The sequence below is a fragment of the Leuciscus leuciscus genome, assembly GCF_965113295.1.
Source record: "Leuciscus leuciscus genome assembly, chromosome: 4".
Taxonomy (NCBI): Eukaryota; Metazoa; Chordata; class Actinopteri; order Cypriniformes; family Leuciscidae; genus Leuciscus; species Leuciscus leuciscus.
In genome coordinates, this window is record NC_138728.1 from 3,045,454 (window position 1) to 3,070,450 (window position 24,997).

The window sequence follows — 24,997 nt, forward strand, 5'->3', positions numbered from 1 at the left end:
TTCTGTTTCTGTTAATTTTTGGGGGGGGGTTTGTCGGTTCTACAAATAAGGAAACTCAGGACTTCCTCTGTTGGTTTGTTTCTTCACATCTTTCTACACTTTGATTGCAAAAAAGGCAAGCCATGGTGTGCCACTTCCCCTGTATACAATAAGTACAGTCTAAATATCATTATTAGTTTGGAAATAGTGTAGTTATATCTTCAACATTTTGTTCATTTGACCAAATAATAGTGTTGAATAAGCGCAAAGTCTTCCTTTATGTGTGTGAATCTGAATCTGAAGTCACATTTCACCCCAAAACTGAATTCAAAATAACAAACATTAGTTTGTTAGTTTTTATTTATTTATTATTAATTAAAATGCAGTGTTTAGAATATCCACCACAGACAGGTCTAAGGATCAAAGCAATAGAGCTTTTATTATTTTATTCATTTTAATGTCAACGTCCATTACAAAAAGCAATAAAGTGCATAAATCTTATGGACAGTGACAAACAGCATTAAAAAAATAAAAATATACATAAAAGATGATGGCACAAAGAGAAAGACTAATAAATCACAAAGCATAATTTGGATTAGCTTTGCAGTGATTGGTCTGCGAACAAATACTTTTGTAGACTAAGTCAGTAAAATCATTAAAATAATTACTGAATGTTTTTCCAGTCTTGATTGAAGTCGACATTATATATAGTGCATTAAAATATCTGATATTGATTTGTCATCTATTTATACACTCCCAAACAAATCCAATCTGTTCCCTAAGCGTTATCTTTACCAACACATCTTCTAATCTGCTGGGATTTTAAGAGTTGCACACCAAAAGGTGGAAAACCAGCTGTCTTTTTCAGGTGCCATCAGGCACGCCTTCATGGTCGCCGTTGGTGAGGTCTCCAGCATCTGGCGTCTGGCATTCCAGAATCTCCCCGATCACGGCTTTACGTATCACTCTCAGCCAGCGCAGCTTCATTTCCTCCGTGTCGGCAGTGAAGCAGTGGACAGATTTGGACTGGCACAGACGGAAGCTGGAGGGAGGATGATCCACGTCCTCAACCTGGTAACCCAGGAGCGGGATGGTACACTGGGCTTTGACATCCTGGGGGGAAAAATCCCAAAGAAACTGGACTGAGTCACGGTCGATATTAACATTTAAATCTAGAAAAGATAAGTTACTAAAGCTCGGGGATTGTTATGGCGTTCTGAGGGGTTGCTAAGGCGTTGCTAAGGTGGTTTTAAGGGTTTCTGGTAATAGCAACTTGCTAAGGTGTATAGAGAGGTTGCTTGGGCGTTGTTAAGTGGTTGCCCATGTTCCAGATGGTAGCTAAAATGTTGCTAAGTGGTTGCTAGGATGTTGCTATGCAGTTGCTGATGCTTTCAGAGTAGTTGCTAGGGTTTCAGATGGTAGCTAGGATGTTGCTAAGTGGTTGCTAGGTTGTCACTAGGTGTTCAGAGCAGTCTCTGGGGTTTCAGAAGGTAACTAGGACGTTGCTAAGGTGTCCTGAGTGGTTTTCAAGGCTTTAGATGGTTGCTAAAGCCTTCAGATCAGTTGCTAGGGTTTCAGATGGTAGCTAGAATGTTGCAGAGTGGTTGCTAAGGAGTTTTGAGCTGTTTCTAGCGGTTGCTAAGCTGTTGATAATGCTTTCAGAGTAATTGTTAGGGTTTCAGATGGCAGCTAGGATGTTGCTAAGGTGTTGCTAAGGTGTTCCAAGTTGTTACTAGGTTTCTAATGGTTGCTAGGATGTTGCTAATGCCTTCAAAGTAGTTGCTATGGTTTCAGATGGTAGCTAGGATGTAGCTAAGTGGTTGCTTAGGTGTTTTGAGTGGTTGCTAGGGTGTTGCTTAGATGCTCAGAGTAGTTCCTGGGTGTAATGTTTTGATATCATACATGTCACTGTGGTTTCAGATGGTAGCAAGGACATTGCTTTGTCAAGCCAACATAACAGAAAGATAATATGATAATAGATAAAGATCATAAGAAGAAATCAGCATATTCAGTGATATCTTTAGCCCATTATTGCGAGTGTCTCTCACCTGTGGAGCGCCATACAGGTAAAGCACCAGTGCTTCGTGCTGTGGAATCACACACCAGTACCTCTGACACAGTTTAGTTTTGTCACTGTACTGCAGGAAGCCACACAGAACACTGTTTCCTGAGACCTGAGCTGCTTCAATCTGGTAAAGGTCAGGAGGAGACAAATCAAAAACGGTTCACGCAGACAGAAAGAAAAAAAACAAAACATCAATAACAAGTACCTCAAGAATTCCTCTTTTCTTCCCGGCGACTGGTTCCTCGGTGTCCACTCTGCCAGTCAGAGTGAAGTAACAGTCTTTACAGACCTTATTTAACCTGTTACTGTCGTACCTCAGTGGCGCCTTGTAGTCCGAACATTTATGGCACACAACCTGAAACACATCTTTAAACATAAGCTCATCTTTTAAAGTACAAAAAAAGGAAGCTTGCTTCACTTCAAAACCTTCTAAAAAACAATATTATTACCATGTAAAGTCTGAAAAAATGAAAAAGTCAAAAGTCTATTTATTTTTTTAAATAGGAAATTTTGTATCATATTTAATAGGAAAATATTTGATCATATAGTGAGAATATGGAGCTCAAACTCGAGGAGGAAAAACACCTCAGCTTTATTCAGAGGCCCAAAATAAAATATGCAATTTGGTGCAGATGCTGATATTTATATGGCCATATTTATTCAAGAAGATAATTCTGATAGTAAATCAATTAGATCTTTATAACAGTATACTTACATAAAATGCATAGACATATCAGTCATCACTCTATATATGCCAATATTATGGCTTCTTAGTAAGATGATATTTAAATGCTTATTTTTATTATCAAAGCTCTGTAGTTTTAAAACATATAATGCAATGCAATACAATGAGATGAACAAATAAAACTTAATCAAAAGGCTGATAATCATATTTGATACGGTCAGATTTTTCTAATAAATGAGGTATGGATTATAAAGTAAAACTAAGCTGCTTCAGTCCAGTAGGTGTTCATCTTGAAATATTACTAAAGTTATTCTTATGTTTTCACAGCAAATATACACATGAACCACGAGCTGAAGGTAGTTTTCACAATTATACTTACTTACTTATACTTAATTAAACTATCAATCAGACGATTGGCATGTAATAGATAAATTTTTTCAGCAAAGTTTTGATCATGCTGATAATTTAGAGGCTGTATCAAATGATATGTCAAATATATCATATATACTGTAAATCATGTATATCTCATATATATATCAAATGAGCCATTATAAGGTTAAGTTTGAGTTTGAGTTATGGTCATTTATAGCATCAAATAAACATGAATGAACATCAGAAGGAATGTTGTTTAAACCGCGGAAAGACGTAAGTTCACTCCGCTTTTCAAGTTCAAATCCTCCGACGTTAATCTACTAACTCTCCTGACGGACAAAAATGGCAGATGGTGGATTATGATTGGTCAGATCGCCTGTCAATCAAACTCCCTGCGAAAGGTCAATTGCAAGCAGATTGGGTTAAGGACTATCAAGAGTCAAGAGTTTCATGACAGAACTTTGTATATATGCAGACTCACGTATCCACATGCCCTGCAGTGGTGTCTCCTGCGGGTCAGAGCGTTGAAGGGCTCCTTGCATTTCATGCACATGGTCACTTCATTGTCCCGAATCCAGCGCGGCGCTCTCTTCCCCAACTCCTCTTTCTGAAAAACACATGAGCCCAGATAAAGAACGTGTTTTCAATAAAGAACAGTTCATGGATTCGCTCTTTAGCGCTCTGTTTTGCACATTTCTACTTACAGACACCTCATCCACCACTTCTCTAGAGGCTGACTTGAAAGTTTCATTCTTCTGCTGAAAGATTTCAATGGTCTCCTGGAACGCCTGGAACGTAAAACAACCCACATGAAAACGTTCCTTTGGAAGCTTGTTTCCGCCACGGAATATTAAAAATTAAAAAACGATTTTTCTCGCAATTGCGAAATATAAACTGCCATTTCTGACGACATTTTTTTTAATTCCCAGTTTTATATCTCGCAATTGCACAAAAAAAAGTCCGAATTGTGAGATTAACTCAGAATTGTGCGATAAAAACGGTCAATTCTGAGAAAAAAAAATAGAATTGCAAGTAAAAAGTCACAAACTTTATTTCGCTACATAATTTAAAACAAAATGTATAACCTCTTACTTCTTACTCTTTTTCTCACAATTCTGAGTTTATATCTCACGAATCAGACATTTTCCCCCTCGCAATTCCTTTATTCCTCATAATTGCAAAAAAAAAGTCAAAAATAGCAATTTACTTTTTCTTTCTATTCCATGGCCGAAACAAGCTTCAATACTTTCCTGATCCTTACATTCATATAACTCAGATTTACTTTAGCCCTGAGCAACTGAACGACACTGATACCTTAATCCAGTCCTCTTTGTCTTGCTCTGAGCTGTGAACAACGAAAAGCTACAGTCATTATGAGATTAAAACAGACGCTATTCTTTATAAACAGTGGATTGTGTTGTCACCTGGCCTGCAGCTCCAGCGTTCGCTCTTTACCCGACACCTGGAACGTGTGAGGATAGTCGTCATTGGAGGTCTCACGCACCTTCATGCCCGCGACGCCGACCCGCTTGCGCACGGTGAACCGCTGACCCACAAGACTGAACTTGGGCACGCAGTACAACAACATGTTGTTAAACTGTAAAGAGAGGGATGCCGTGATTCAAATACATAATGTAATATACATAATATAAACATAATTGGGTAACACTTTATTTTACAGTGTCCTTGTTACATATGTTACATGTACTTACCATAGTAATATCAGTAAATTATGCATAATTACACGCAACTAACCCTCAACCAAATCCGGTAACACTTTATTTTAGTGTCCTTGTTACATATGTTTAGTGGTGCACGATATAATATCGGCCGATATGGTCATTTTTTACACATCGGTATCGTTCCGATGTCAAAATATGGCCGATGTGAACAGGCCGATATTTGACGTGTGAAGTTGAAGATGAAGTTGACCATGCTGACTCGATCTTAGCAGTAGTGAATGTGCCTGAGATAAATACACATTTCATACAGATGACATAAGCAGAGAACAGTCTGTTTTCTTTCGTTTTGAATTGTTCTGTTTAAAAATAGACATTTCAAGCTTTCTATATATGTCTCCGGTCTGTGAGGCAGGTAGATTTCGGTTCATTTATGAGACGCGCTCCAGGTTCACGCGCCCTCGCCTCCGTGTCCTGATTAAATATTTTCTACTATATTTACTTCTTATTTAATTCAATCCAGGCAATTGGTTGATGAAACATTTATCAAAATTAAGATACAATTAATACAAAACGAAATTAAATTTAAAGACAGGCTTTTTGTGCTTTCTGTTTGAGGTCTCTGTGAAAGTTTTAAAGCAGTCTTAGTGGCGCTTTCAGCAGTCCAGTGCGACTTATGTTTTTTTCCTCTTCATGACACATTTTTGACTGATCGTTTTTTGACTCGTAGATATTTGAATATATTGCTTGATATTTGATACCCGTTCGAATTAGATTTTTCTCAAAAGTGACAGCACGTGTGATTTGTGGATTACTGATAAGCGCGAGTGGAGAAACAGGCGTTTATTGATTCATTCTCAGTGTTGAGAAACGTATAGCCTTCATGTGTTACGTTATTGTATTAATAACAACTAAAGTAGCCTACCTAATTATGTTACATATTTATTTTGTATGAAAACTAGCGCGTTCGTTACTTATGGATTAAAAAGTAGGCTACCGTTGTATCAGTGCTGCGCGAGCTCTCTCTCTCACAAACACGGACGCGCGCACACAGAGAGAGAAGATAATTGTAAAATGAAAAATTGACGGGCTAAGTTTAAATTTTGTTCTTGCTTGTTTTTTTTCTGTCAAAATATCAGAAAGTATTTTGTATTATCCATCCGTGTTTTTAAAATTCGTTAAATGACGGACGTTTTACTGTTAACACAGCCCATGTCGGATTCGTCTTATAGCCTAGGCTCCTTGTTATTATTTTTAGAATGATTCGTTATGCTATTATTGGACTCCTGTCTATTCATTGTCAACTGTTTTCTATAAATATGTTTGTATTGGCTAACATTTATTCAGTTAATGAGTGTCCTGTTTAAAATGTGCAATGTTCAAACGCAAAGACGGCACGTCACAAATAGAAGCCCTTTTCCCTGTGGTATTTTTTAGTATCATATTTGGATATTGGAATAATAAATAAAGTAGCCTATCTTAATTTTACACAATGTTCTTGTTTTTTGTGTGTTTTTTTTTACAGTTTTCTAAGGGTTTCTTAATTTTAGACAAGTTGACCAGCACACATTACTGTATATGCAATGCAGTATAATGCATGTGTGTCGTATGTGACATATTTTGCTCACAGGTAAAGGTGCCCAATATCAGTCATTTCTAAAGTAAAAAAAAATTTTGTTTTGGAAAATAGCTCTTTATTTGATAATCATTAAAATTTGTTTTCTATACAGAGATATCGACATCGGCAAATATCGGTATCGGCCATAACAGCAATATTAATATCGGTTATCGGTATCGGCCTCAATTTTCACATCGGTGCATCACTACATATGTTACATGCACTTATCGTAGTAATAACAGTAAATTATGCATAATTACACGCAACTAACCCTCAAACAAATCCGGTAACACTTTATTTTACAGTATAAATTTAAAATATGTTACATATGTTACATGTGCTTGTTACATGTGTTACATATGTTACATGTACTTACCATAGTAATATCAGTATGCATAATTACATGCAACTAACCCTCAACCAAATCCGGTAACACTTTATTTTAGTGTCCTTGTTACATATGTTACATGCACTTACCGTAGTAATAACAGTAAATTATGCATAATTACACGCAACTAACCCTGAACCAAATCCGGTAACACTTTATTTTAGTGTCCTTGTTACATATGTTACATGCACTTACCATAGTAATAACAGTAAATTATGCATAATTACACGCAACTAACCCTCAACCAAATCCGGTAACACTTTATTTTACAGTATACATGTAAAATATGTTACATATGTTACATGTGTTACATATGTTACATGTACTTACCGTAGTAATATCTGTATGCATAATTACATGCAACTAACCCTCAACCAAATCTGGTAACACTTTATTTTAGTGTCCTTGTTACATATGTTAAGTGTACTTACCATAGTAATATCAGTAAATTATGCATAATTACATGAAACTAACCCTCAACCAAATCCTAACCCTATAGTAAATACATGTTATTAAATATTATTACTCAGTACTTAAATATATAATTAGACTGTAATAATGACACCTTAAAGTAAAGGGTTACACTTTATTTTAAGGTGTCATTGTTACAGTGTAATTATATATTTAAGTACTGAGTAATATTAAGCAACTACATGTACTTACTATAGGGTAAGAGTAGGATTAGGATTTGGTTGAGGGTTAGTTGCATGTAATTATGCATAATTTACTGTTATTACTATGGTAAGTACATGTAACATGTAACAAGGACACTGTAAAATAAAGTGTTACCTGTAACCCATAATCATATTCTTTAAAGACTTAATACCTTAAGTAATCTAGCTTCTCAAGTAAATGTATAAATGTTTGTACTGTGAAACAAGTCAAAAACACTGGGTAAGAAAATAATTTTTGCATGCATGACCGTGTTTGATTGATCTCACCAGGTAGAGGTATCTCTCCATGGACGAGGTGTTTCTGGCGGCCAGCTTTAGGATCTGTCCTTCTTTAATGAGCTCGTTGGACGGGTTAACAATGTCCTCCTCACATCCCAGCATCTCATAGATCTCCATGAGCTTCTTCAGGTTCTCCTGGAAAACATGCAGAGAAAAGACTTGAAAGCTTAACTGGTGTTTAAACCCCATGCAAGCTATTTCCAAGGCGAGTAACAAGTTGAAATTCTATAAAAGAGCAATTTACAAGCATACACAAGGTTTTAGTACGTTTAATTAGTTAACTTTGGTTAATTAATGAATTAACATTAACAATGAGAAATATATTTGTTACAGTATTTCATAATCTTTGTTAATGCTAGTTAATAAAAATATAACTTTTCATCCGAACCGTTACATAATATTACACACAGATACAACTTATGACTTCAGTTGTGTATTAGTAAATATTGAAATTAACATCAAGATGAATAAATGCTATGTATTGCTCATTGTTAGTTCATGTTAACTAATGTAATTAACTCATGTTAATAAATAGAACCTTGTTGTAAAGTGTTACAGAGGTTTTTAAAGTTTGCTTTGGATAAAAACTCTAAAATGGATTCATATTTGATACTGCTAAAAATTTCTCTTGAAAGTGCTAGACAACTATTTGTCTAAATAAAAAAATTATAATAATAAATGCATTACTTTTTTATATATTTTATATTATTTTATATATATTTTCATATATACAGGTGAAACTCGAAAAATTTGAATATCGTGCAAAAGTTCATTTATTTCAGTAATTCAACTTAAAAGGTGAAGTTAATATATTATATAGACTCATTACATGCAAAGTGAGATATTTCAAGCCTTTATTTGCTATAATTTTTATGATTATGAAAATTCAAAATTCAAAATCTCAGAAATTTTGAAAATGTTCATAAGCTGTAAGCCATAATCATCAAAATTATAGCAAATAAAGGCTTGAAATATCTCACTTTGCATGTAATGAGTCTATATAATATATTAGCTTCACCTTTTAAGTAGAATTACTGAAATAAATGAACTTTTGCACGATATTCTAATTTTTCGAGTTTCACCTGTATATATATATATATATATATATATATATATATATATATATATATATATATATATATATATATATATATATATACACATACTAATTTAATATATATACATATATAAAATTTATATAGTGGCTTGAATATACAAAATAGAGTCGTATTTATGACTACAATTGCATATAAACATCATGAATCACAGTCAGGAAGACGGCCATCTTGTTCTGGCTAATGCATGTAACTGGCAGGTTAAGTGAAAGTGTGTCTCACCATCTTGCGGATGGCCGTGTTGGAGTGTGCGGCAGCCATTGAGATGATGTTCAGAGACTCTGGAAAATGGGAAGGAGAAGTGATATCTGAGCTGACTCATTCAGTAATGGAACTGAAAGTCTCTGGGAGCTAAACAACACTTTCACGTTATCCTGTATGTTCACGTTCAGTTGCTCATGCTTAGCTCTGAAGGACACACACACACACACACACACACACACACACGCTGTGCTTGAAACACATAAACATGTCTCACTCTCGGCCTGGCTGCGGTCCGTGTCGTCCTCCGGGAGCTTCTTCAGATAGTCTTTGAGCAGCATCTCGTAGCGAGGGACCCGTTGCACCGGCTCCAGCATGTGATGCTGCAGAGTCAGATTCCCACACACGTCCTGACTCTGAAACACACACATCAAACACATTTATTCGTTTTGGAAGTCATGCCACTTTGTGAAGTCATGGTAATGAATGCTCCTGAATGTAACACTTGTGGTTCTGCATACTGTATATTGCCTACCGCTTTTAAAACTAGTATGTGTGCATTAATAAACATTTCAACAACAGTTCAATCAATCCAATAAAAAAAATTTGTCGAAATATCATTTATTAAATTCTATTAAAGATACAATTGCAGTGTTGCTTCAAGAAATTGGTGTTGAAGAATAACTTTTTTTTATATATATATTATTTAATTTGATATATATTTAGATATTTAACAAATTATTTCATATTATATTAAGTATTTAACTGAAAAATCAGACCTAATTATTTTAAATTATTTTTATATATATTTTAGACATTTAACTGGAAAATCAGACCAAGTTATTTTATAATATTTTTATATATATTTTAGATATTTAACTGGTAAATCAAACCAAATTATAATTGTTTTATATATTTATAGCAATTTAACCTGAAAACCAGAACCAATTCATTTAAATAATTTTATTTTTTATATATTTTAGCTATTTAACTGGAAAATCAGACCCAATTATTTGATATATATATATATATATATATATACACTACTGGTCAAAAGTTTTAGATCGGTAAGATTTTTTATGTTTTTAAAAGAAGTCTCTTCTGCTCACCAAGGCTGCATTTATTTGATTAAAAAACAATTAAAAAAACAGTAATATTGTGAAATATTATGACAATTTAAAATGACTGTTTTCTATTTTAATATATTTTATAATGTAATTTATTCCTCAGATGAAAGCTGAATTTTCAGCATCATTACTCCAGTGTTCAGTGTCACATGATCCTTCAGAAATCATTCTAATATGATGATTTGATGCAAAAAAATAAAAATAAAAATCATTATTATTATCAATGTTAAACTGTTGTGTAAAATTTTTTTTCAAAATTCTTTGATGAATAGAAAGTTCAAAAGAACAGCATTTATTTAAAATAGAATATTTTCAAACATTATAAATGTCTTTACTGTAACTTTTGATCAGTTTAACTCATCCTTGATGAATAAAAGTATTGATTTATTTTATTTATTTCCCCCAAAAATTCAATTAAAATTCTTACTAACCCCAAACTTTTGAACGGTAGTGTTTAATGTTACAAAAGCTTTAGATTTAAGATAAATGCTGTTCTTTTGAACTTTCTATTCATCATAGCATCATGAAATAAAAATGTAAAAAAACGTTTTCAACATTGATAATAATCATAAATGTTTCTTGAGCATCAAATCATCATATTAGAATGATTTCTGAAGGATCATGTGACACTGAAGACTGGAGTAATGATGCTGAAAATTCAGCTTTGATCACAGGAATAAATTACACTTCACTGTATATTCACATAGAAAACAGCTGTTTTAAATTGGAATAATATTTCACAATATGACTTTTTGTTTGTATTTTTTTATCAAATAAATGCAGCCTTGGTGAGCAGAAGATACTTTAAAAACATTAAAAATCTTACCGATCTAAAACTTTTGACCAGTAGTGTATACACATACATACATACATATATATATATATATACATATATAACTCAGGTAAAAGCACCTGTATGTCCTGAATGATGGCGCTAAACTGTGCCGATCGCTCCATCCACTGTTTGAGCAGATCCATGGCGCTGTCGAAGTTGATCACGTACTCGGCGTACATCCTCAGAAAGGGCGCGAGCTGAGCCAAGATGTCCCCGATGCGGGGTATGGAGTCCCTGTGGGAGGACGAGATGTGAGCAGGAGTCTGAGAAGATCTGAGAAGAAGAAGAAGAAGACGAGGAGGCTCACCACTGGCTCATCCGTGTCTCCAGCTCAGGCAGGAGGAACTCGCTGTGGAAGGTGTAAATGGATCCCACATTCGAGAAGATGCTCTTCACCACCTCGATAGGAAACGCCCCCTTCCCAGCCTCCTCTGTGAGCTTAGCACAGAACACCTGCAGAAACAGTGCACACGTCACTCTTAAAGGGATAGTTCACCCAAAAATGAAAAGTACCCCATGATTTACTCGCCCTCAAGCCATCCTAGGTGTATATGACTTTCTTCTTTCAGATGAATACAATCGGAGTTATATAAAAAAATTACGTAGTTATTTTAGTCAGGGTTCCCACACTTTGGTTAACTTCAAATTCAAGGACCTTTCAAGGACTTTCCAGGTCCAATACCCTCAAATTCAAGGACTTAATGTGGGGACACATTTCAAGTGAGAGCAAGGTTACATCGTTACAGTTTTGCGCGAGTGAACATGGCAACGTACAACACAAAGTACCTCACGCAACATAACGCGTAAATGCGCGTAGCTAACGTAAATCAAGGACGCTAGTGTGCACAGGCCACGAAGTGTTGACGAAATAACATTAGCGGACCGGAGGGAATAATATGTACACAAAATAAATTCAAGCACTTTCAAGGACATTTTCAAAAACTTTCCAGGGCCTTGAAATCTCTTTTTCCAGATTCACAAACTTTCAAGGATTTCCAGGACCCGTGGGAACCCTGTTTAGTCTGACGGCGTCATGATTCCTGTCTTGTGTTCCCCTTGTCTTGTGTGCACTTTTGTTATTTCCTGTTCTGTGCCATGTTTTGTAGTCCTTTGTAGTTTTTCTCGTTAATTACTCATTGAGTTCATTTGTCCCAGCTGTGTCTCATTTCCCTGATCTGTTCTCTGTCGGTGCGTCCCAATTCGCATACTATCCATCCTAAATAGTACTCAAAAATAGAATTAGTACGTCCCAAATGGTAGTATGTTGAAATGAGTGTCCCAAAGACACCCGGATGGTCTACTATTTCCGATCAGAATCCGAAGTGCAGATTGATGCGACTCTAACGGCTAATATTGCCCACAACCCATCGCGTGTTGGACGAGGATTCGGTTAGAACTACAAACACGAGTGAAAAGTGTTAAAAAAAACTACAGACATGGAGGACGCGCGAGTCCGGCGGTTATGTAGAGAGGTTTAGATAAAGGGGTTTGAGTGATTAATTATCAGTATCTAACCTGACGAAAATTGATTTATTCAATGTTGTCCTCATTATATTACATCTGCAGCAGCATTGTGAACTTTTGTAAAGATACGTTTAGCCATTCACTTTTAAATGCATTATTATATTCAAATTGCAAACACATGAGGAGAGTCTCCGCATGAAAGACCCACGACTGGCAGATCAACGTGCAACTACATTTCTCTCCGAAACGATAAGAAATTAAATTAGATTTAATAGACAAGACTTGTGACAAGATGATTGACAGGGCAGTTTACGGTGACAGGACGCACGCGACAGATCCGTCCGATAAAGATGACGAAGTAGTATGTCCCAAAGCTTGCCTACTCTTTTGCTACACACTCAAAAGCATGTACTTTTTCTTCACAAAAAGAGTACATACTTTTAGGGCGTAGTATAAGTAGGCGAATTGGGACGCAGCAACTGTCTTTAAGCCCTGTGTTTTAGTCTGTTCCTTGTCTGTCGTTGTCGTGTTATGTTTGGTTGTTCTGTTCCCGAGTCCTGTTCCATAGCCTGAGTCTGTATTTGTCTAGTTTTCAGTTTGTTTAAATAAAAGCTGCTGCAAGTAGATCCCTGCATCCTTCCCTGCTTCAACCTGCATGTGTGACAAGCTAGTTATTTTAGTTGATAAAGTTTTAAATATGGATATTTTTCTCACACGAACGCATCGCTTCACTTCAGAAGGCTTTTATTAACCCCCCAGAGCAGTGTGGAGTAGTGATGTTACATTTGACACTGAAGCTTCAAAGCGCGTATCGAGTATGCAGCGCAGTATGCCGGAGTGCGTATTGTTTTCAGAGAAACACGTGATTAACGAAAAACAAAGCCTCACTTTCTCTCCAGTCACGTGAATGCTTCACTTTGCGTGTCGGAGTGTTTGAACCCAGACCACTACTCTTACAGGTTTTTGGAAGTTCGAGTCCATTTACAAACATTTTTTTATATATAAATAAGTCTATAGCCTATGTTACATGATCATATATTCTGACACATAAACAGCATAGAAACCATAAAATAATTAGACCAACATTTACTTCACATCAACATCAATCAATGGTTGGTATTTTTATAATTAGTATTAGTATAATTGTTACATTTAATTTATTGCCACACTTTAATATGTGAATTATATTATCAGAAAACTGAACATTTAGCGTTGTCAGGCTTTTATTTGTGCTTACTGGATAAAACAACGGCGCTGCGCACTCAGCTGCTCATACACATGGCTGCTATAAATTTGACCTGCCACAAGATGGCGCTGTTTTCGACACTCTTGATGCTTCGAATCTTTTCCCGAAACATTCAGGGGAAAGCCTCAGTGCTTCATGAGACTTCATTTGCCCATCCCTAGTGTGGAGCACTTTTATCATGGATAGATGCACTTTGATGGACTTAAAAAAAATATATGGCCATTCACTGCCATTATAAAGCTTGGAAGAGCCAGGACATTTTTTAAATAACTCCGATTGTATTCGACTGAAAGAAGAAACTCATATACACCGAGGATGGCTTGAGGGCGAGTAAATCATGGGGTACTTTTAATTTTTGTATTGTACTATCCCTAAAGATGATTTCAATGATCAGTTCTTGACAGAACCTTTAATTTCTTAGTTTGAAGAGCATTTTACAAATCTTTTTTCCACTATAAAGATTCTTCTGTGGAATGCAAAGGTTCCATGGAAGTTCACAGAACCATCGATGCCGATAAAGAACCCTGAGTGATTTTGAAGAGTTTAAAGGGATATTTCACCGCTGGAAAGATGAATGTGTATTTAAATTGGGTCATTTATGTAGTAGAAATGTGAAGTTATTTTAGAAGTTGGTGCCTTCTAGACTGAGAAAAGCCAGAAAATGTATTTTTGGCTCATGTGGATGAAAAACTACAACTCCCAGAATGCACTTGCTTCGCTGCTCAACGAGGCCACTCCCAAGCCACGCCTCCCGGTTACAGAGGGCAGTATCGGAAGAAATGATACAGCTAGGCTACTAGTCGACTCGAAACTGAAAAGACGGCGTTTTATGGTGAGATCCCCCTATGGGCGGGTTGAACACATGCGGGTCGAGCTCCTCCTATTGGCTGTAGTCTCTCGCCTCTGGACAGAAAAGCCTCTGATGAGCTAAATGACGATTTTTGCGTCATCTGAGGTTTATTTCCAGACACACAATACAGAAATCTCTCATCTCAGGGGGACATGAGGGAGGGAAGCACGGTCACTCGAAAATACTACCGGGTTTCGACTGATACAAAGCTTAATGCTAACCGGTGAAGTATCCCTTTAAAGTGAGTGAAGAACATGGACTGACCTGGTCCAGCAAATGCAGACGGGTCACGTACGCCCTCTCCGTCTGCAGGAGCTCATTGGCGATCTTGTAGAGTTTGAGCTCTTTGATCTGCTCCTGTCGAAAACAGCCTGTTATTTCCTCTCTGTTATTAAATATGAAAGTATGACATGTCACTGTGGTATCTTGGGTAATGTCTGAGTTTGGAAAGCCACTGAAATTACACTCTCTGGGTGGAAAAACACTGTGTCGTGTGGTTGGGTTGATGGGCCACTTCTGATAACACAAAAATATCTGATTCGTCACACATTCGTGACTGTTTTGCAGCTTTAATTTGACATTTGGAGGACTGTAATGACAAAAGAAATGTTTTTTACAGTTTTTTATAGAAAATTACATGTGAAACTTGATGTCCTGATGCCAGGGTGTTGTTTTGTGGCTCCTAAGATTTTGCTTGGGTGTTTTCAGTTAAAAAAGTCTATAGAGTTATCTATATACATTTGACATTGCATTTACATTCGCTCATTTAGCAGACGCTTTTATCCAAAGCCTTTACAAAAAAAAGTTTAAATAATTTTTAATAGCTTTAAGTAATAATTAAAAAATTAAATAATTTATAATAATTTTACAATTAATCATTTAAATTATTTACTCATTTAAAAAAAGAATAATTTGATAATTTTTAGAACTTTTTAAGGTTTTTATCCAAAGCCTTTAAAACATTTTTTTTTATTAAATATTAAATATAATTTGAATAGCTTTAGGTAATAATTAAAAACTTAATTTATAATCATTTAAAACAAATAATAATAATTTAAAAAAGTAATTTTTAAGTAATAGTTAAAAAATAATTAATTGAAAAATGAATCATTTAAATATGTAAATAAATAATTTATGTTAATAAATAAATAATTGTATTTTTAATCACTTTAACAATGTTAAAATTAATAATTTAAATATTGTATTTTAAAAAAAATGCAAATGCAATAAATTTTTTTATATAATAATAAAAAAAATATAATTATTATTATTGTTGTTATTATTCACCCATTTCATCATCTAACAGGTGAAAATTGTGCACCATTCATGTCCGTACCACAGTCTAATAATGAGTGTTTGGCATTGACTCGTACGAGGACTAGTGACAGTGAAGCTAGTCTTTCACATCCTAAAACGCAGCAGAACAAACTCACTTGTTTGTCTTCATCTTTCTCCATGTTCTGCATCTCTTCATTCAGGACGTTCTCCTGCCATCGAGTCTCGTCCTCCTGGTCCCGTACAACGCTCTCACTCCTGCTGGTTTCTGAGGGTGGCAGGAGATGTTCTGGCTCTGCAAGCACACCTTCACCTTTGACCTCTTCGGACCACCAGCCTGACCAGACGTGCCAGCCGGGCTCCTGCGAGGACACCTGAGAGAAGACCTCCGAGTCCGAGCGTTCGGGGTTCACAGGAGCTTCAATGCGTGGAGAACAATCTGATGGAGATTTGCTGGCGCTGGAAGAGAGTATTAGATCAGAAATACTGTGTGTGTGTGTGTGTGTGTGTCATTTCAACAGGAAGTGAAAGTCTGAAAGGCGGAGACAGAAACGAGGGGGTGATTTTCTCTCCACTGTCCTATTTATGAAGTATGAACGCATACATGAAACCATTACAAATCAACAGGTTGAATTTATGTTTCTCATCTTCTTAAACGCTGCTGAAGTTCTCCGAAATACAAGGGGGGCTGAACTCTCACCCCTCACTGTTTTCCTTTCTGGGGATTTTGTTATTAATTTCTTGTCTTTCATTCATAAGTGCAGATGATTTAAATCTAAACCGAACTTTAATCAGTGGATGAATGAGGTTAAACTCTTGTGCAAATCTTAAAAATGTGTTAAAAACCACAAGGGCCTTGGTGTCTTTTTTGGATGCGTATAAATACATTTATAAAAAAGCCCCTTTTGATTTTATTTTATTTAATTAAATTATTTGTTTCATTGTGATTTTAGTGTTTGGTGTTAGCTGTGCTCAGCTTAAGGCTGAACAATTGCTGTAATATTCAGAGATTTTATAATCTATAAGCAGCAAAACTGTTTCCAACTTTGATAATGAATCATCATATTAGAATGATTTCTAAAGGATCATGTGATAGACTGGAGTAATGATCCTGAAAATTCAGCTTTGCATCACAGAAATGATAATTTAAAGTATAATAAATTGAAAACCAATTATTTTAAATTGTAATAATATATCACAATATTACATTTTTTTTCCTGTATTTTTGATCAAATAAATGCAGGCTTGATGAGCAGAAGAAACTTCTTTCAAAAACATTAAAAATAGTAATGTGTCCAAACTTTTGACCTGTACTGTATATATATATATATGAAGACTTCAGATGCAAAAGCCAAATGAATGCAAAATGCCATCTGAAATTTCCTTCTAGAATGATCATTTTTATCAAGCTTGTATGTTTATGTTCACTTATTTCACTTAAATGGCAATGAAAATTGCCTATTAATTGTCATTAAAGTGAAATTAATGAACTTAAATACACAAGCTTGATAAAAATGCTAATTTTAGAAGAATATTTCAGATAGCACTTTGAGGCTTTTGCATCTGAACTCTTCATATATATATATATAATTACTATTATGTGTTTCTGATGCATGCACACATGCCTCTTGTCGAAGTGTCTGTAATATTTGGAGACGGCTGACGTCCTCCCTCGGGTTATATTTGTCATGGTGTCCTCTCCCTCCATGATGTTTCCACTCGAAATCTTCACTGGACACTGGAATTTTGGTTTGGGAAGCACTATAGTGGAAAATAAGGAGATGAAAGATGCTTCATAACAGGGTTTGGTTTGGGCCTGTGACGAGGGAGTATGTTCTCCTCCAACATAACCAGCAGAGGTCACTGTAATCAAACCCACACAAGCACATAATGTGTGTGATGATAATACATCTAGAATATTCCCTTGTTCAAATGTAAGATTGTAGGTTTAATTATGGTGGAAAACGTATATAACCTTTTACACCTATCATACTACATCTAAATAAACTTTTAGACTTTTTTTTATTTTAATTATTTTAAAAAATGTTTTTAAATCTTCCATGTTGTCAAAAAAAAAAAAATCAGCTCATAAAAACCACACTGATAATATTTACACAAGAATATATTGGAATAAATATCGGAAGCCCATTTTCCCCACATAAAGGGGTAAATAATGCTTTAGTAAACCGAAATTATGACATACTAAATCAAAATTATAATTCTGTCAAAATTATGAGATAAAAAGGTGAAATTTTTATGTAGTAAGTCATAATTATGACATACTAAGTCGAAGTTATGGCACTGTTGAAATTATGAGATACAAAATTTTAATTATGATCTAGAAAGTCATAATTATGACATACTAAGTCGAAATTATGGCACTGTTGAAATTATGAGATAGTAAATTACAATTATGATCTAGAAAGTCATAATTATGACATACTAAGTCGAAGTTATGGCACTGTTGAAATTATGAGATAAATTACAATTATGATCTAGAAAGTCATAATTATGACATAATAAGTCGAAGTTATGGCACTGTTGAAATTATGAGATAAAAAATTTCAATTATGATCTAGAAAGTCATAATTATGACATACTAAGTCGAAGTTATGGCACTGTTGAAATTATGAGATAAAAATTACAATTATGATCTAGAAAGTCATAATTATGACATACTAAGTCGAAATTATGGCACTGTTGAAATTATGGCACTGTTGAAATTATGAGATAATAAATTACAATTATGATCTAGAAAGTCATAATTATGACATACTAAATCGAAATTATGGCACTGTTGAAATTATGAGAATAAATTACAATTATGATCTAGAAAGTCATAATTATGACATACTAAGTCGAAGTTATGGCACTGTTGAAATTATGAGATAATAAATTACAATTATGATCTAGAAAGTCATAATTATGACATACTAAGTCGAAATTATGGCACTGTTGAAATTATGAGATAAAAAATTACAATTATGATCTAGAAAGTCATAATTATGACATACTAAGTCGAAGTTATGGCACTGTTGAAATTATGAGATAAAAAATTACAATTATGATCTAGAAAGTCATAATTATGACATACTAAGTCATAAGACATGCTAATTAGACAAACTAATTATCTCATAATCTTGACCTTCAAACTTAGCATGTCAGTTTCGATTTATGTCAATCTCATGTTTTCGACTTTGAATCAGAATTATGACTTAGTTAAACATAATCATTCTGACTTTTTATCTCATAGCATATCTTACATCTCATTATCTCATAGTCAGAATTAAGTTATTACTAAAACATGGTTTTTTGGGCTTCCATTGAATTTTTTTTTTACAAAATTTATGTAAAGCATGTCACACCAGTCACACCACTCTCATCATTTGGCATCTGACCTACAGTATAACTAACTACCCATAAACAACAACTACACACATGAGAATTAGTCATTTTGTTCAGTTTGTGGGTAATGGCCACAGCGCGACCTACATCACTTCCTGTCCTCCTACAGTACTGTAGAAATGCTTAGAATTGTACATTTTCTTAAGACAGTGTGAGTGTTAAACTAACTGTCCGGAGTGGTTTCCAGCTGGTCTGTAGATATGACTGTGTGTGTGTGTGTGTGTGTGTGTGTGTGTGTGTGTGTGTGTGTGTGTGTGTGTGTGTGTGTGTGTGTGTGTGTGTGTGTGTGTGTGTGTGTGTGTGTGTGAGTGATGTACCTGCTGGAGGAGGCATAGATGAGACGGTGTACGCCGCAGTCTTTCTCAGCACTGAAGTCCTGTCTCTCAGCAAACTCCTGTCCGTATCGTCACATCCAGCGTCTCCTGACCCCACACACACACACACACACACACACACACACACACACACACACACACACACACACAACACAACTTCTTCAAAAACAACAGGTCATTAGGATTAGAACAGTAAATCTTTTCGTTTTTATTGATAATAAATCGCCAGAATGAGAATGCAAACTAAGAGCGACACTATTTGTGCATTTAGTGAAAATTGCTGCTTCCTCTATTGTGCGCGTAAACACACATCCTCTTGGACACAATCGGGCAATTATCGGCTCATAAAAACACTTTATGGGTGTGCATTTTAAAATATAACCTAAACTCACGACTGCAGTGTTTTTATGGTGCTTACACACATCTAGCTCATTGTTAAATGAGGATTTGTGTGCGTTTTGGGGCGGGGAAAATTATCACAAGTATTTGTTATGATATTTGTCAGCCAAAATAATGGTTTATCATTTAATTGTCATAAATAGGTCTGTTTTACTCAAATACATACAATAAATGTATACGGTGAAAGATGACTAGTTTTGTTTTAGGTATAGCATTAATATTATAGTATTTATTAAATCGCTTTTATTTATATACTTTAAAATGTTCACTTTAATTTTAGTTTAAATATTGATTTCAATTTAGTTGTTTTTGTCATTTTTAAATTATTATTAGTTTTAAATATTACATATTTTGAGTTAGCATTTAATCATATATTTTTATTTTATTTTAAGTTCAATTCAATTTTGTTATGTGCTTTTTTGTGTCATTTTCATAGTTTTTTTATATTATATTATTTATTAATATTTTGAATTAGCATTGAATTATTATTTTTTTAAATAAATTTGATCAGTTTTTAAATATTTCTACTTAGTTAATAAAAAAATTATTTAAGTTTAAGTTTAAATTTTTCACCTGATATTTACATTTTATTTCATTTCAATAACAAAAAAAAAAATTAATAGTTTTGGTTAACAATAACAACACAGCATTAAACAGCATAATTCACATACAGTGACAACATGTCCAAGTGTGCATTAAATCAGCTGTATTGTTTTTCCTGTAAAATAATAAATAAAATAAAAAGTTGAATTGTTTTTATATCATAGCCAAGACTTTGGAAACTTCTCCCGAGTCTTCTGAAAATATCTCTACGGTCTTTATTTGCTCTTTTATCATTACCAGTGTCTTCCATTTTGCCTCAGTAAATAAAACCAGCCTAATAATAATGCAGAAACAAAGGCACGTTTGACTGGTTCGATGAGCTTCCTCAGTCGAGTTTCTCAGTTCCTCACGCTCTGAATCCACGACAAAGGTTCTCTCACTTTGACACTTTACATGGCAGACCTTCATAAGGAGAAGTCCTGGATCCACAAGCTCTCAGTGTCATGGGAATCAAAAGACAAACCTAAAAACGCTCACAGCTTGCATTTATATATATATATAATTGTACAGAGATTTCCATATTTTATAGCATTTTAGAGCTGAGAAAAACCAGCAAAATGTCTATATTTTATCTCAGCTCTGTAAATAGCAGTTTTAAAAGGCCTTGTGTTTTGGGGTTTTGCACAAGCGTGGGAATCCTGAGTTATGGCATTTAATCTGTTTGTTTCAAACCAACAGTCATTAATAAACAGCGACAAGCACCAAATTTTAAAAGCAGGTAAAAAAACAACAACAACAAAAAAAAACTTTGCAAATGAAATTCATGAGGCGAAAAGCATAGATGATAAAATGCATAGAAACACAAACAACTAAAAATGCGCACACACTGACCTGATCTCCGGTCACACACTGCACACACACCGCACTCCTAAATCAGGCGAGTTCACATGACGCCTCAGATCACTGCAGGTCCTCTCTATCGGCTCACTTCATTTCCCTTTTTTCTCTACATGAATGCATGTGTGTGGCATTTATTGTGCAAGAAACAGGACATTCAGAGTCATCAAGCCTCATCAAGCCTCATCCAATTAGTTTGACAAAGATTACCTTGTTGTTTATTTGAAGTAGATGCATATTAACGTTGTAATTTCCCAGATTGATTTATTCCTTACTAGAACAAATAGTTAACGTTAATTATGTTAAATTATAAAAAAATATTAAAATTAATTATTAATAATTAAATAATTTGTAAAATTATTAAAAATGTTAGCACATTACAGGAGATAATCAAATCTGTATATGATTTACCATTTCAATTATAATTTGAGAAATCGCATGTTTTTTTATGGGATAATGGGTCAAAATATAAAGCCAGTATTTATTTGCTTGCAGAATAATTCTAATATGTGCATAAAAAGTGTTTATACTGTCCTCTTCTGGCAGAACGCTGTATCAAGACTGTCAAATATGATGAAAACCAAATGAACTTGGCCTATCTAGCCTTTATCCTGTTTGTATAGGATTTTTATGACACAGTTGTTCTACAAAATTTAGAAAAACGGTCACATTAAAAGCAGAATTCTGAGTAACTTCACCAGATAGAAACAAAAAGCCTTAGTGAACTAAAGATGAACTGAATTTGCATAGGAAATGATATTCCTACAGCTGTCAGTCAATGAACTTCCACGAGTCCTTTATTACTAGAGCAGAAATAAAATTAAATAAAATTAAATAAATGTGATGATACAGGCTATAAAATATACACTTTTAGATTTATGTATATAATTCATAAATGTAAGGGGGGAAAAAATAGCACAATGAATACTAGTTTTTTTATTTGATGCAAAGGTAATATAATACGAAGTATGTGTTATAAATGTTCATACATTAAAAAATGTTTTAAATGTATAAAACTTTGCAGGATTTACGATGCTAAATGGTTAAAACGTGTCATCACAGTGCTCGTTCCTGTCCAAAACTTCACTCGCTAACTTCCCTCCATCTCGTTCACTCGGAAGTACGTCATTGCTTACGTTGCATGAGTGCCCACTACTGGCAGAACCTTTGCAATAGGCTGAAAGCAACATGAAACTGTGCTGGAAGTATCACCAGGGGCTCTACACATGAACTCCAGCATCGAGAACATTGTTTGTGTACACTGAGTTCATGTGTAGAGCCTCTGGTGATACTTAGAGCAAAGTTTCATGTTGTGTCGAGCCTTCTTAGTGTTTTAAAAATAGCGATTTTGATGCTATCATAGTCGTGCCCCTAGCACTCCCATTCAAAAGGCAATTTGACCGAAAACGAAAATACGGTCAAACTTAAAAGTGGCGTTTCCATCCTAATTATGCTTTTAAACGAAAGTTTGCCTCGGGTAGATTCACAAAAAGAGCCTAGGTTGCATTTTGGCGCGAGTTACGCTTGAATTGGAACATGCTAAGCCCTTGATTTGGGGTTGATTTGTTAAGGGAAAATTTGACAAATGCTGTATATATTTCCCTATGTTGAAAACATTGCATTACAAAAAAAAAAAAAAAAAAAACACATACACACCATACACAAACAATTAACACACCATGCACACCATGAAACATATTTTTTAATTGACTTGATAACGGGTTAAGGTTAACAACCTTTTTTTTTTACTGTGTATTTGTATTTGATTTAACTATTTCACTACCTGCATGAATGGGCTGTCCTGACTTATTGATTAATTTATTAATTAAATGTTCTATTTATTGTGTATTGACATGATTAAAATCTTGCATTAAGGCCTGTTTCTATTTCATAATTCCACCTGTAATAGCAGTATTGAGTCTAATTAGTCGTTACTGCTTGAATCACCTAAAGAAGAAACATGAACTGGTTAACTGGAGTTTACTGGAAGTTTACTTTTCTTTTCTACAATACAATAAGTAGGCCTAACTTTATCGAGGTAAAAGTTTCCCCGCTGTCACCAGACGTAGCCTAGGTCTAGGAGTGGAGAGAAGAGTGACAAAATCACGGTAGGACTGTGCAAACAAAGTAGGCTATCTGTCTAGCATTGCCATGTCAGTGTATTGATTCATTGTCCCTTCATAGTTTGTAAGAGACATTTCAGGTTGGATGTATTTAATAAACTGAGCGAAGCCTATTCATCTGTTAATATGAAACGCGACTTGGCCATTGTAATTAAGGCTACAGCACATCTTGTACAACTTAAACCCTTGGTAGCTAGGTAACGATAAACAAACTGAAAGACCGCAATTCCTGATTTCGCTTTTGTTCACTAAACAAAGACTATGGAAATTAAACAAAGACTATGGAAATAAAACATCACTTTTCCGTCAAAAAACGTGTTGTAAAAAACATAACTTATTAGATTTAAGACCTAGGTTCGCTAGCTAATTTGTACTGCATATTGTCAATATTACATACTGCACCTTTAATCAAACAGCAGAGAAGGCCTGACGATTTTTGACTCGTCTTCACAGATAATACAAACACTTACGATGCTAATTAAAGGAAATGCCAAACCACAGACCTTGTGAATCCACAATAACCTGATACATGTGATGAAATCGACAGTAAAGACCTCTCACCAGGAACTGATCCTCGTCTGAGCTCCATCTCGACGTGTCCAGATCTCCTCCTGAATGCATTGCGTCTGAACTCCTCCACATCATACGCGCTCCTCTTCACCTTCTCAAACATCCCTCAGTCTTCACCCTAAACACACTCTTGCAATCCTCAGTGAAAGATGAGCAGTTGTTCAAACTCTCGTGTTGTGTTTGCAGCGCGCTTCAACCAACCCACACCAGAGAGAGTTCAACTCCACAACTCCACACAACTCCACCCCTCCAAACCTGAAGCGGGCACGAAGACTGCACGCAAGTGCACGTAAAAAGCACAATATACTTTTATTAAATTGCTATTTGCTATATTTACAACTCACTTCCGAACTTACCATTAAAACATTTCATCATATAAGATTTAAAAATAACTCTACGCCAACGTCATACTTTGTGACACATCTTTCCCTCACGGGTCAAAATGACCCGAAGCCCTAATATTATACTGTTTGCTTTTTTTTCCTCAGACAGCTTATTTTATTTCATTTTGATTTAAAAAAAAATATTTTTTAATGTTTATTATTAAATATTATATTTCATGCCTCTTGCCACTAGATGGCCTTATAGCTCTATATGGAGCAAATGAGCTGTTCCGCTGGGTCCTAAAGTCAGTTTTTCTTCAGCATGCATTCAGATACACATGTAGACATTATACATTTTTTTTTTTTTTTTCCTTTGGTTTCTTCCAGTTCTTCCAGTCTTACAGATTTGTTACTTTTTAAAATTTCAACCACAAAACTCCTCGAATCCATTAAAACATTTTTTTTTGTGTGTATTCGTGGTTCAAGTGCGAGGCCCCTCCGATAAACAAAATATTTTAGATTTAAAAAAAAATTATAGTTTCGGGTCAAA

At 34.8% G+C, this 24,997-nt stretch overlaps 1 protein-coding gene across 3 annotated transcripts; it reads right to left on the bottom strand.

The window, feature by feature from the left end:
• Positions 1–393: 393 nt before the first annotated feature.
• Positions 394–24,242, bottom strand: fgd4b (FYVE, RhoGEF and PH domain containing 4b). Of its 3 annotated transcripts, none has more exons than XM_082166774.1 (17): positions 24,116–24,242; positions 19,575–19,679; positions 17,478–17,613; positions 16,011–16,311; positions 14,842–14,928; positions 11,325–11,470; positions 11,095–11,251; positions 9,333–9,471; positions 9,077–9,135; positions 7,728–7,874; positions 4,526–4,698; positions 4,416–4,446; positions 3,806–3,889; positions 3,583–3,708; positions 2,250–2,399; positions 2,028–2,168; positions 394–1,092 (listed from the first exon to the last, which is right to left on the bottom strand). In XM_082166774.1, exons 1-17 carry the CDS (start codon positions 24,225–24,227, stop codon positions 844–846), a joined length of 2,343 nt encoding a protein of 780 aa, XP_082022900.1. In that variant the 5' UTR covers positions 24,228–24,242; the 3' UTR covers positions 394–843. The 3 variants fall into 3 exon arrangements, with proteins under 3 accessions (XP_082022900.1, XP_082022899.1, XP_082022901.1); XM_082166773.1 differs by having other exon boundaries at positions 14,842–14,934; XM_082166775.1 differs by lacking the exon at positions 24,116–24,242 and adding an exon at positions 21,426–21,581 and having other exon boundaries at positions 14,842–14,934.
• Positions 24,243–24,997: the final 755 nt, after the last annotated feature.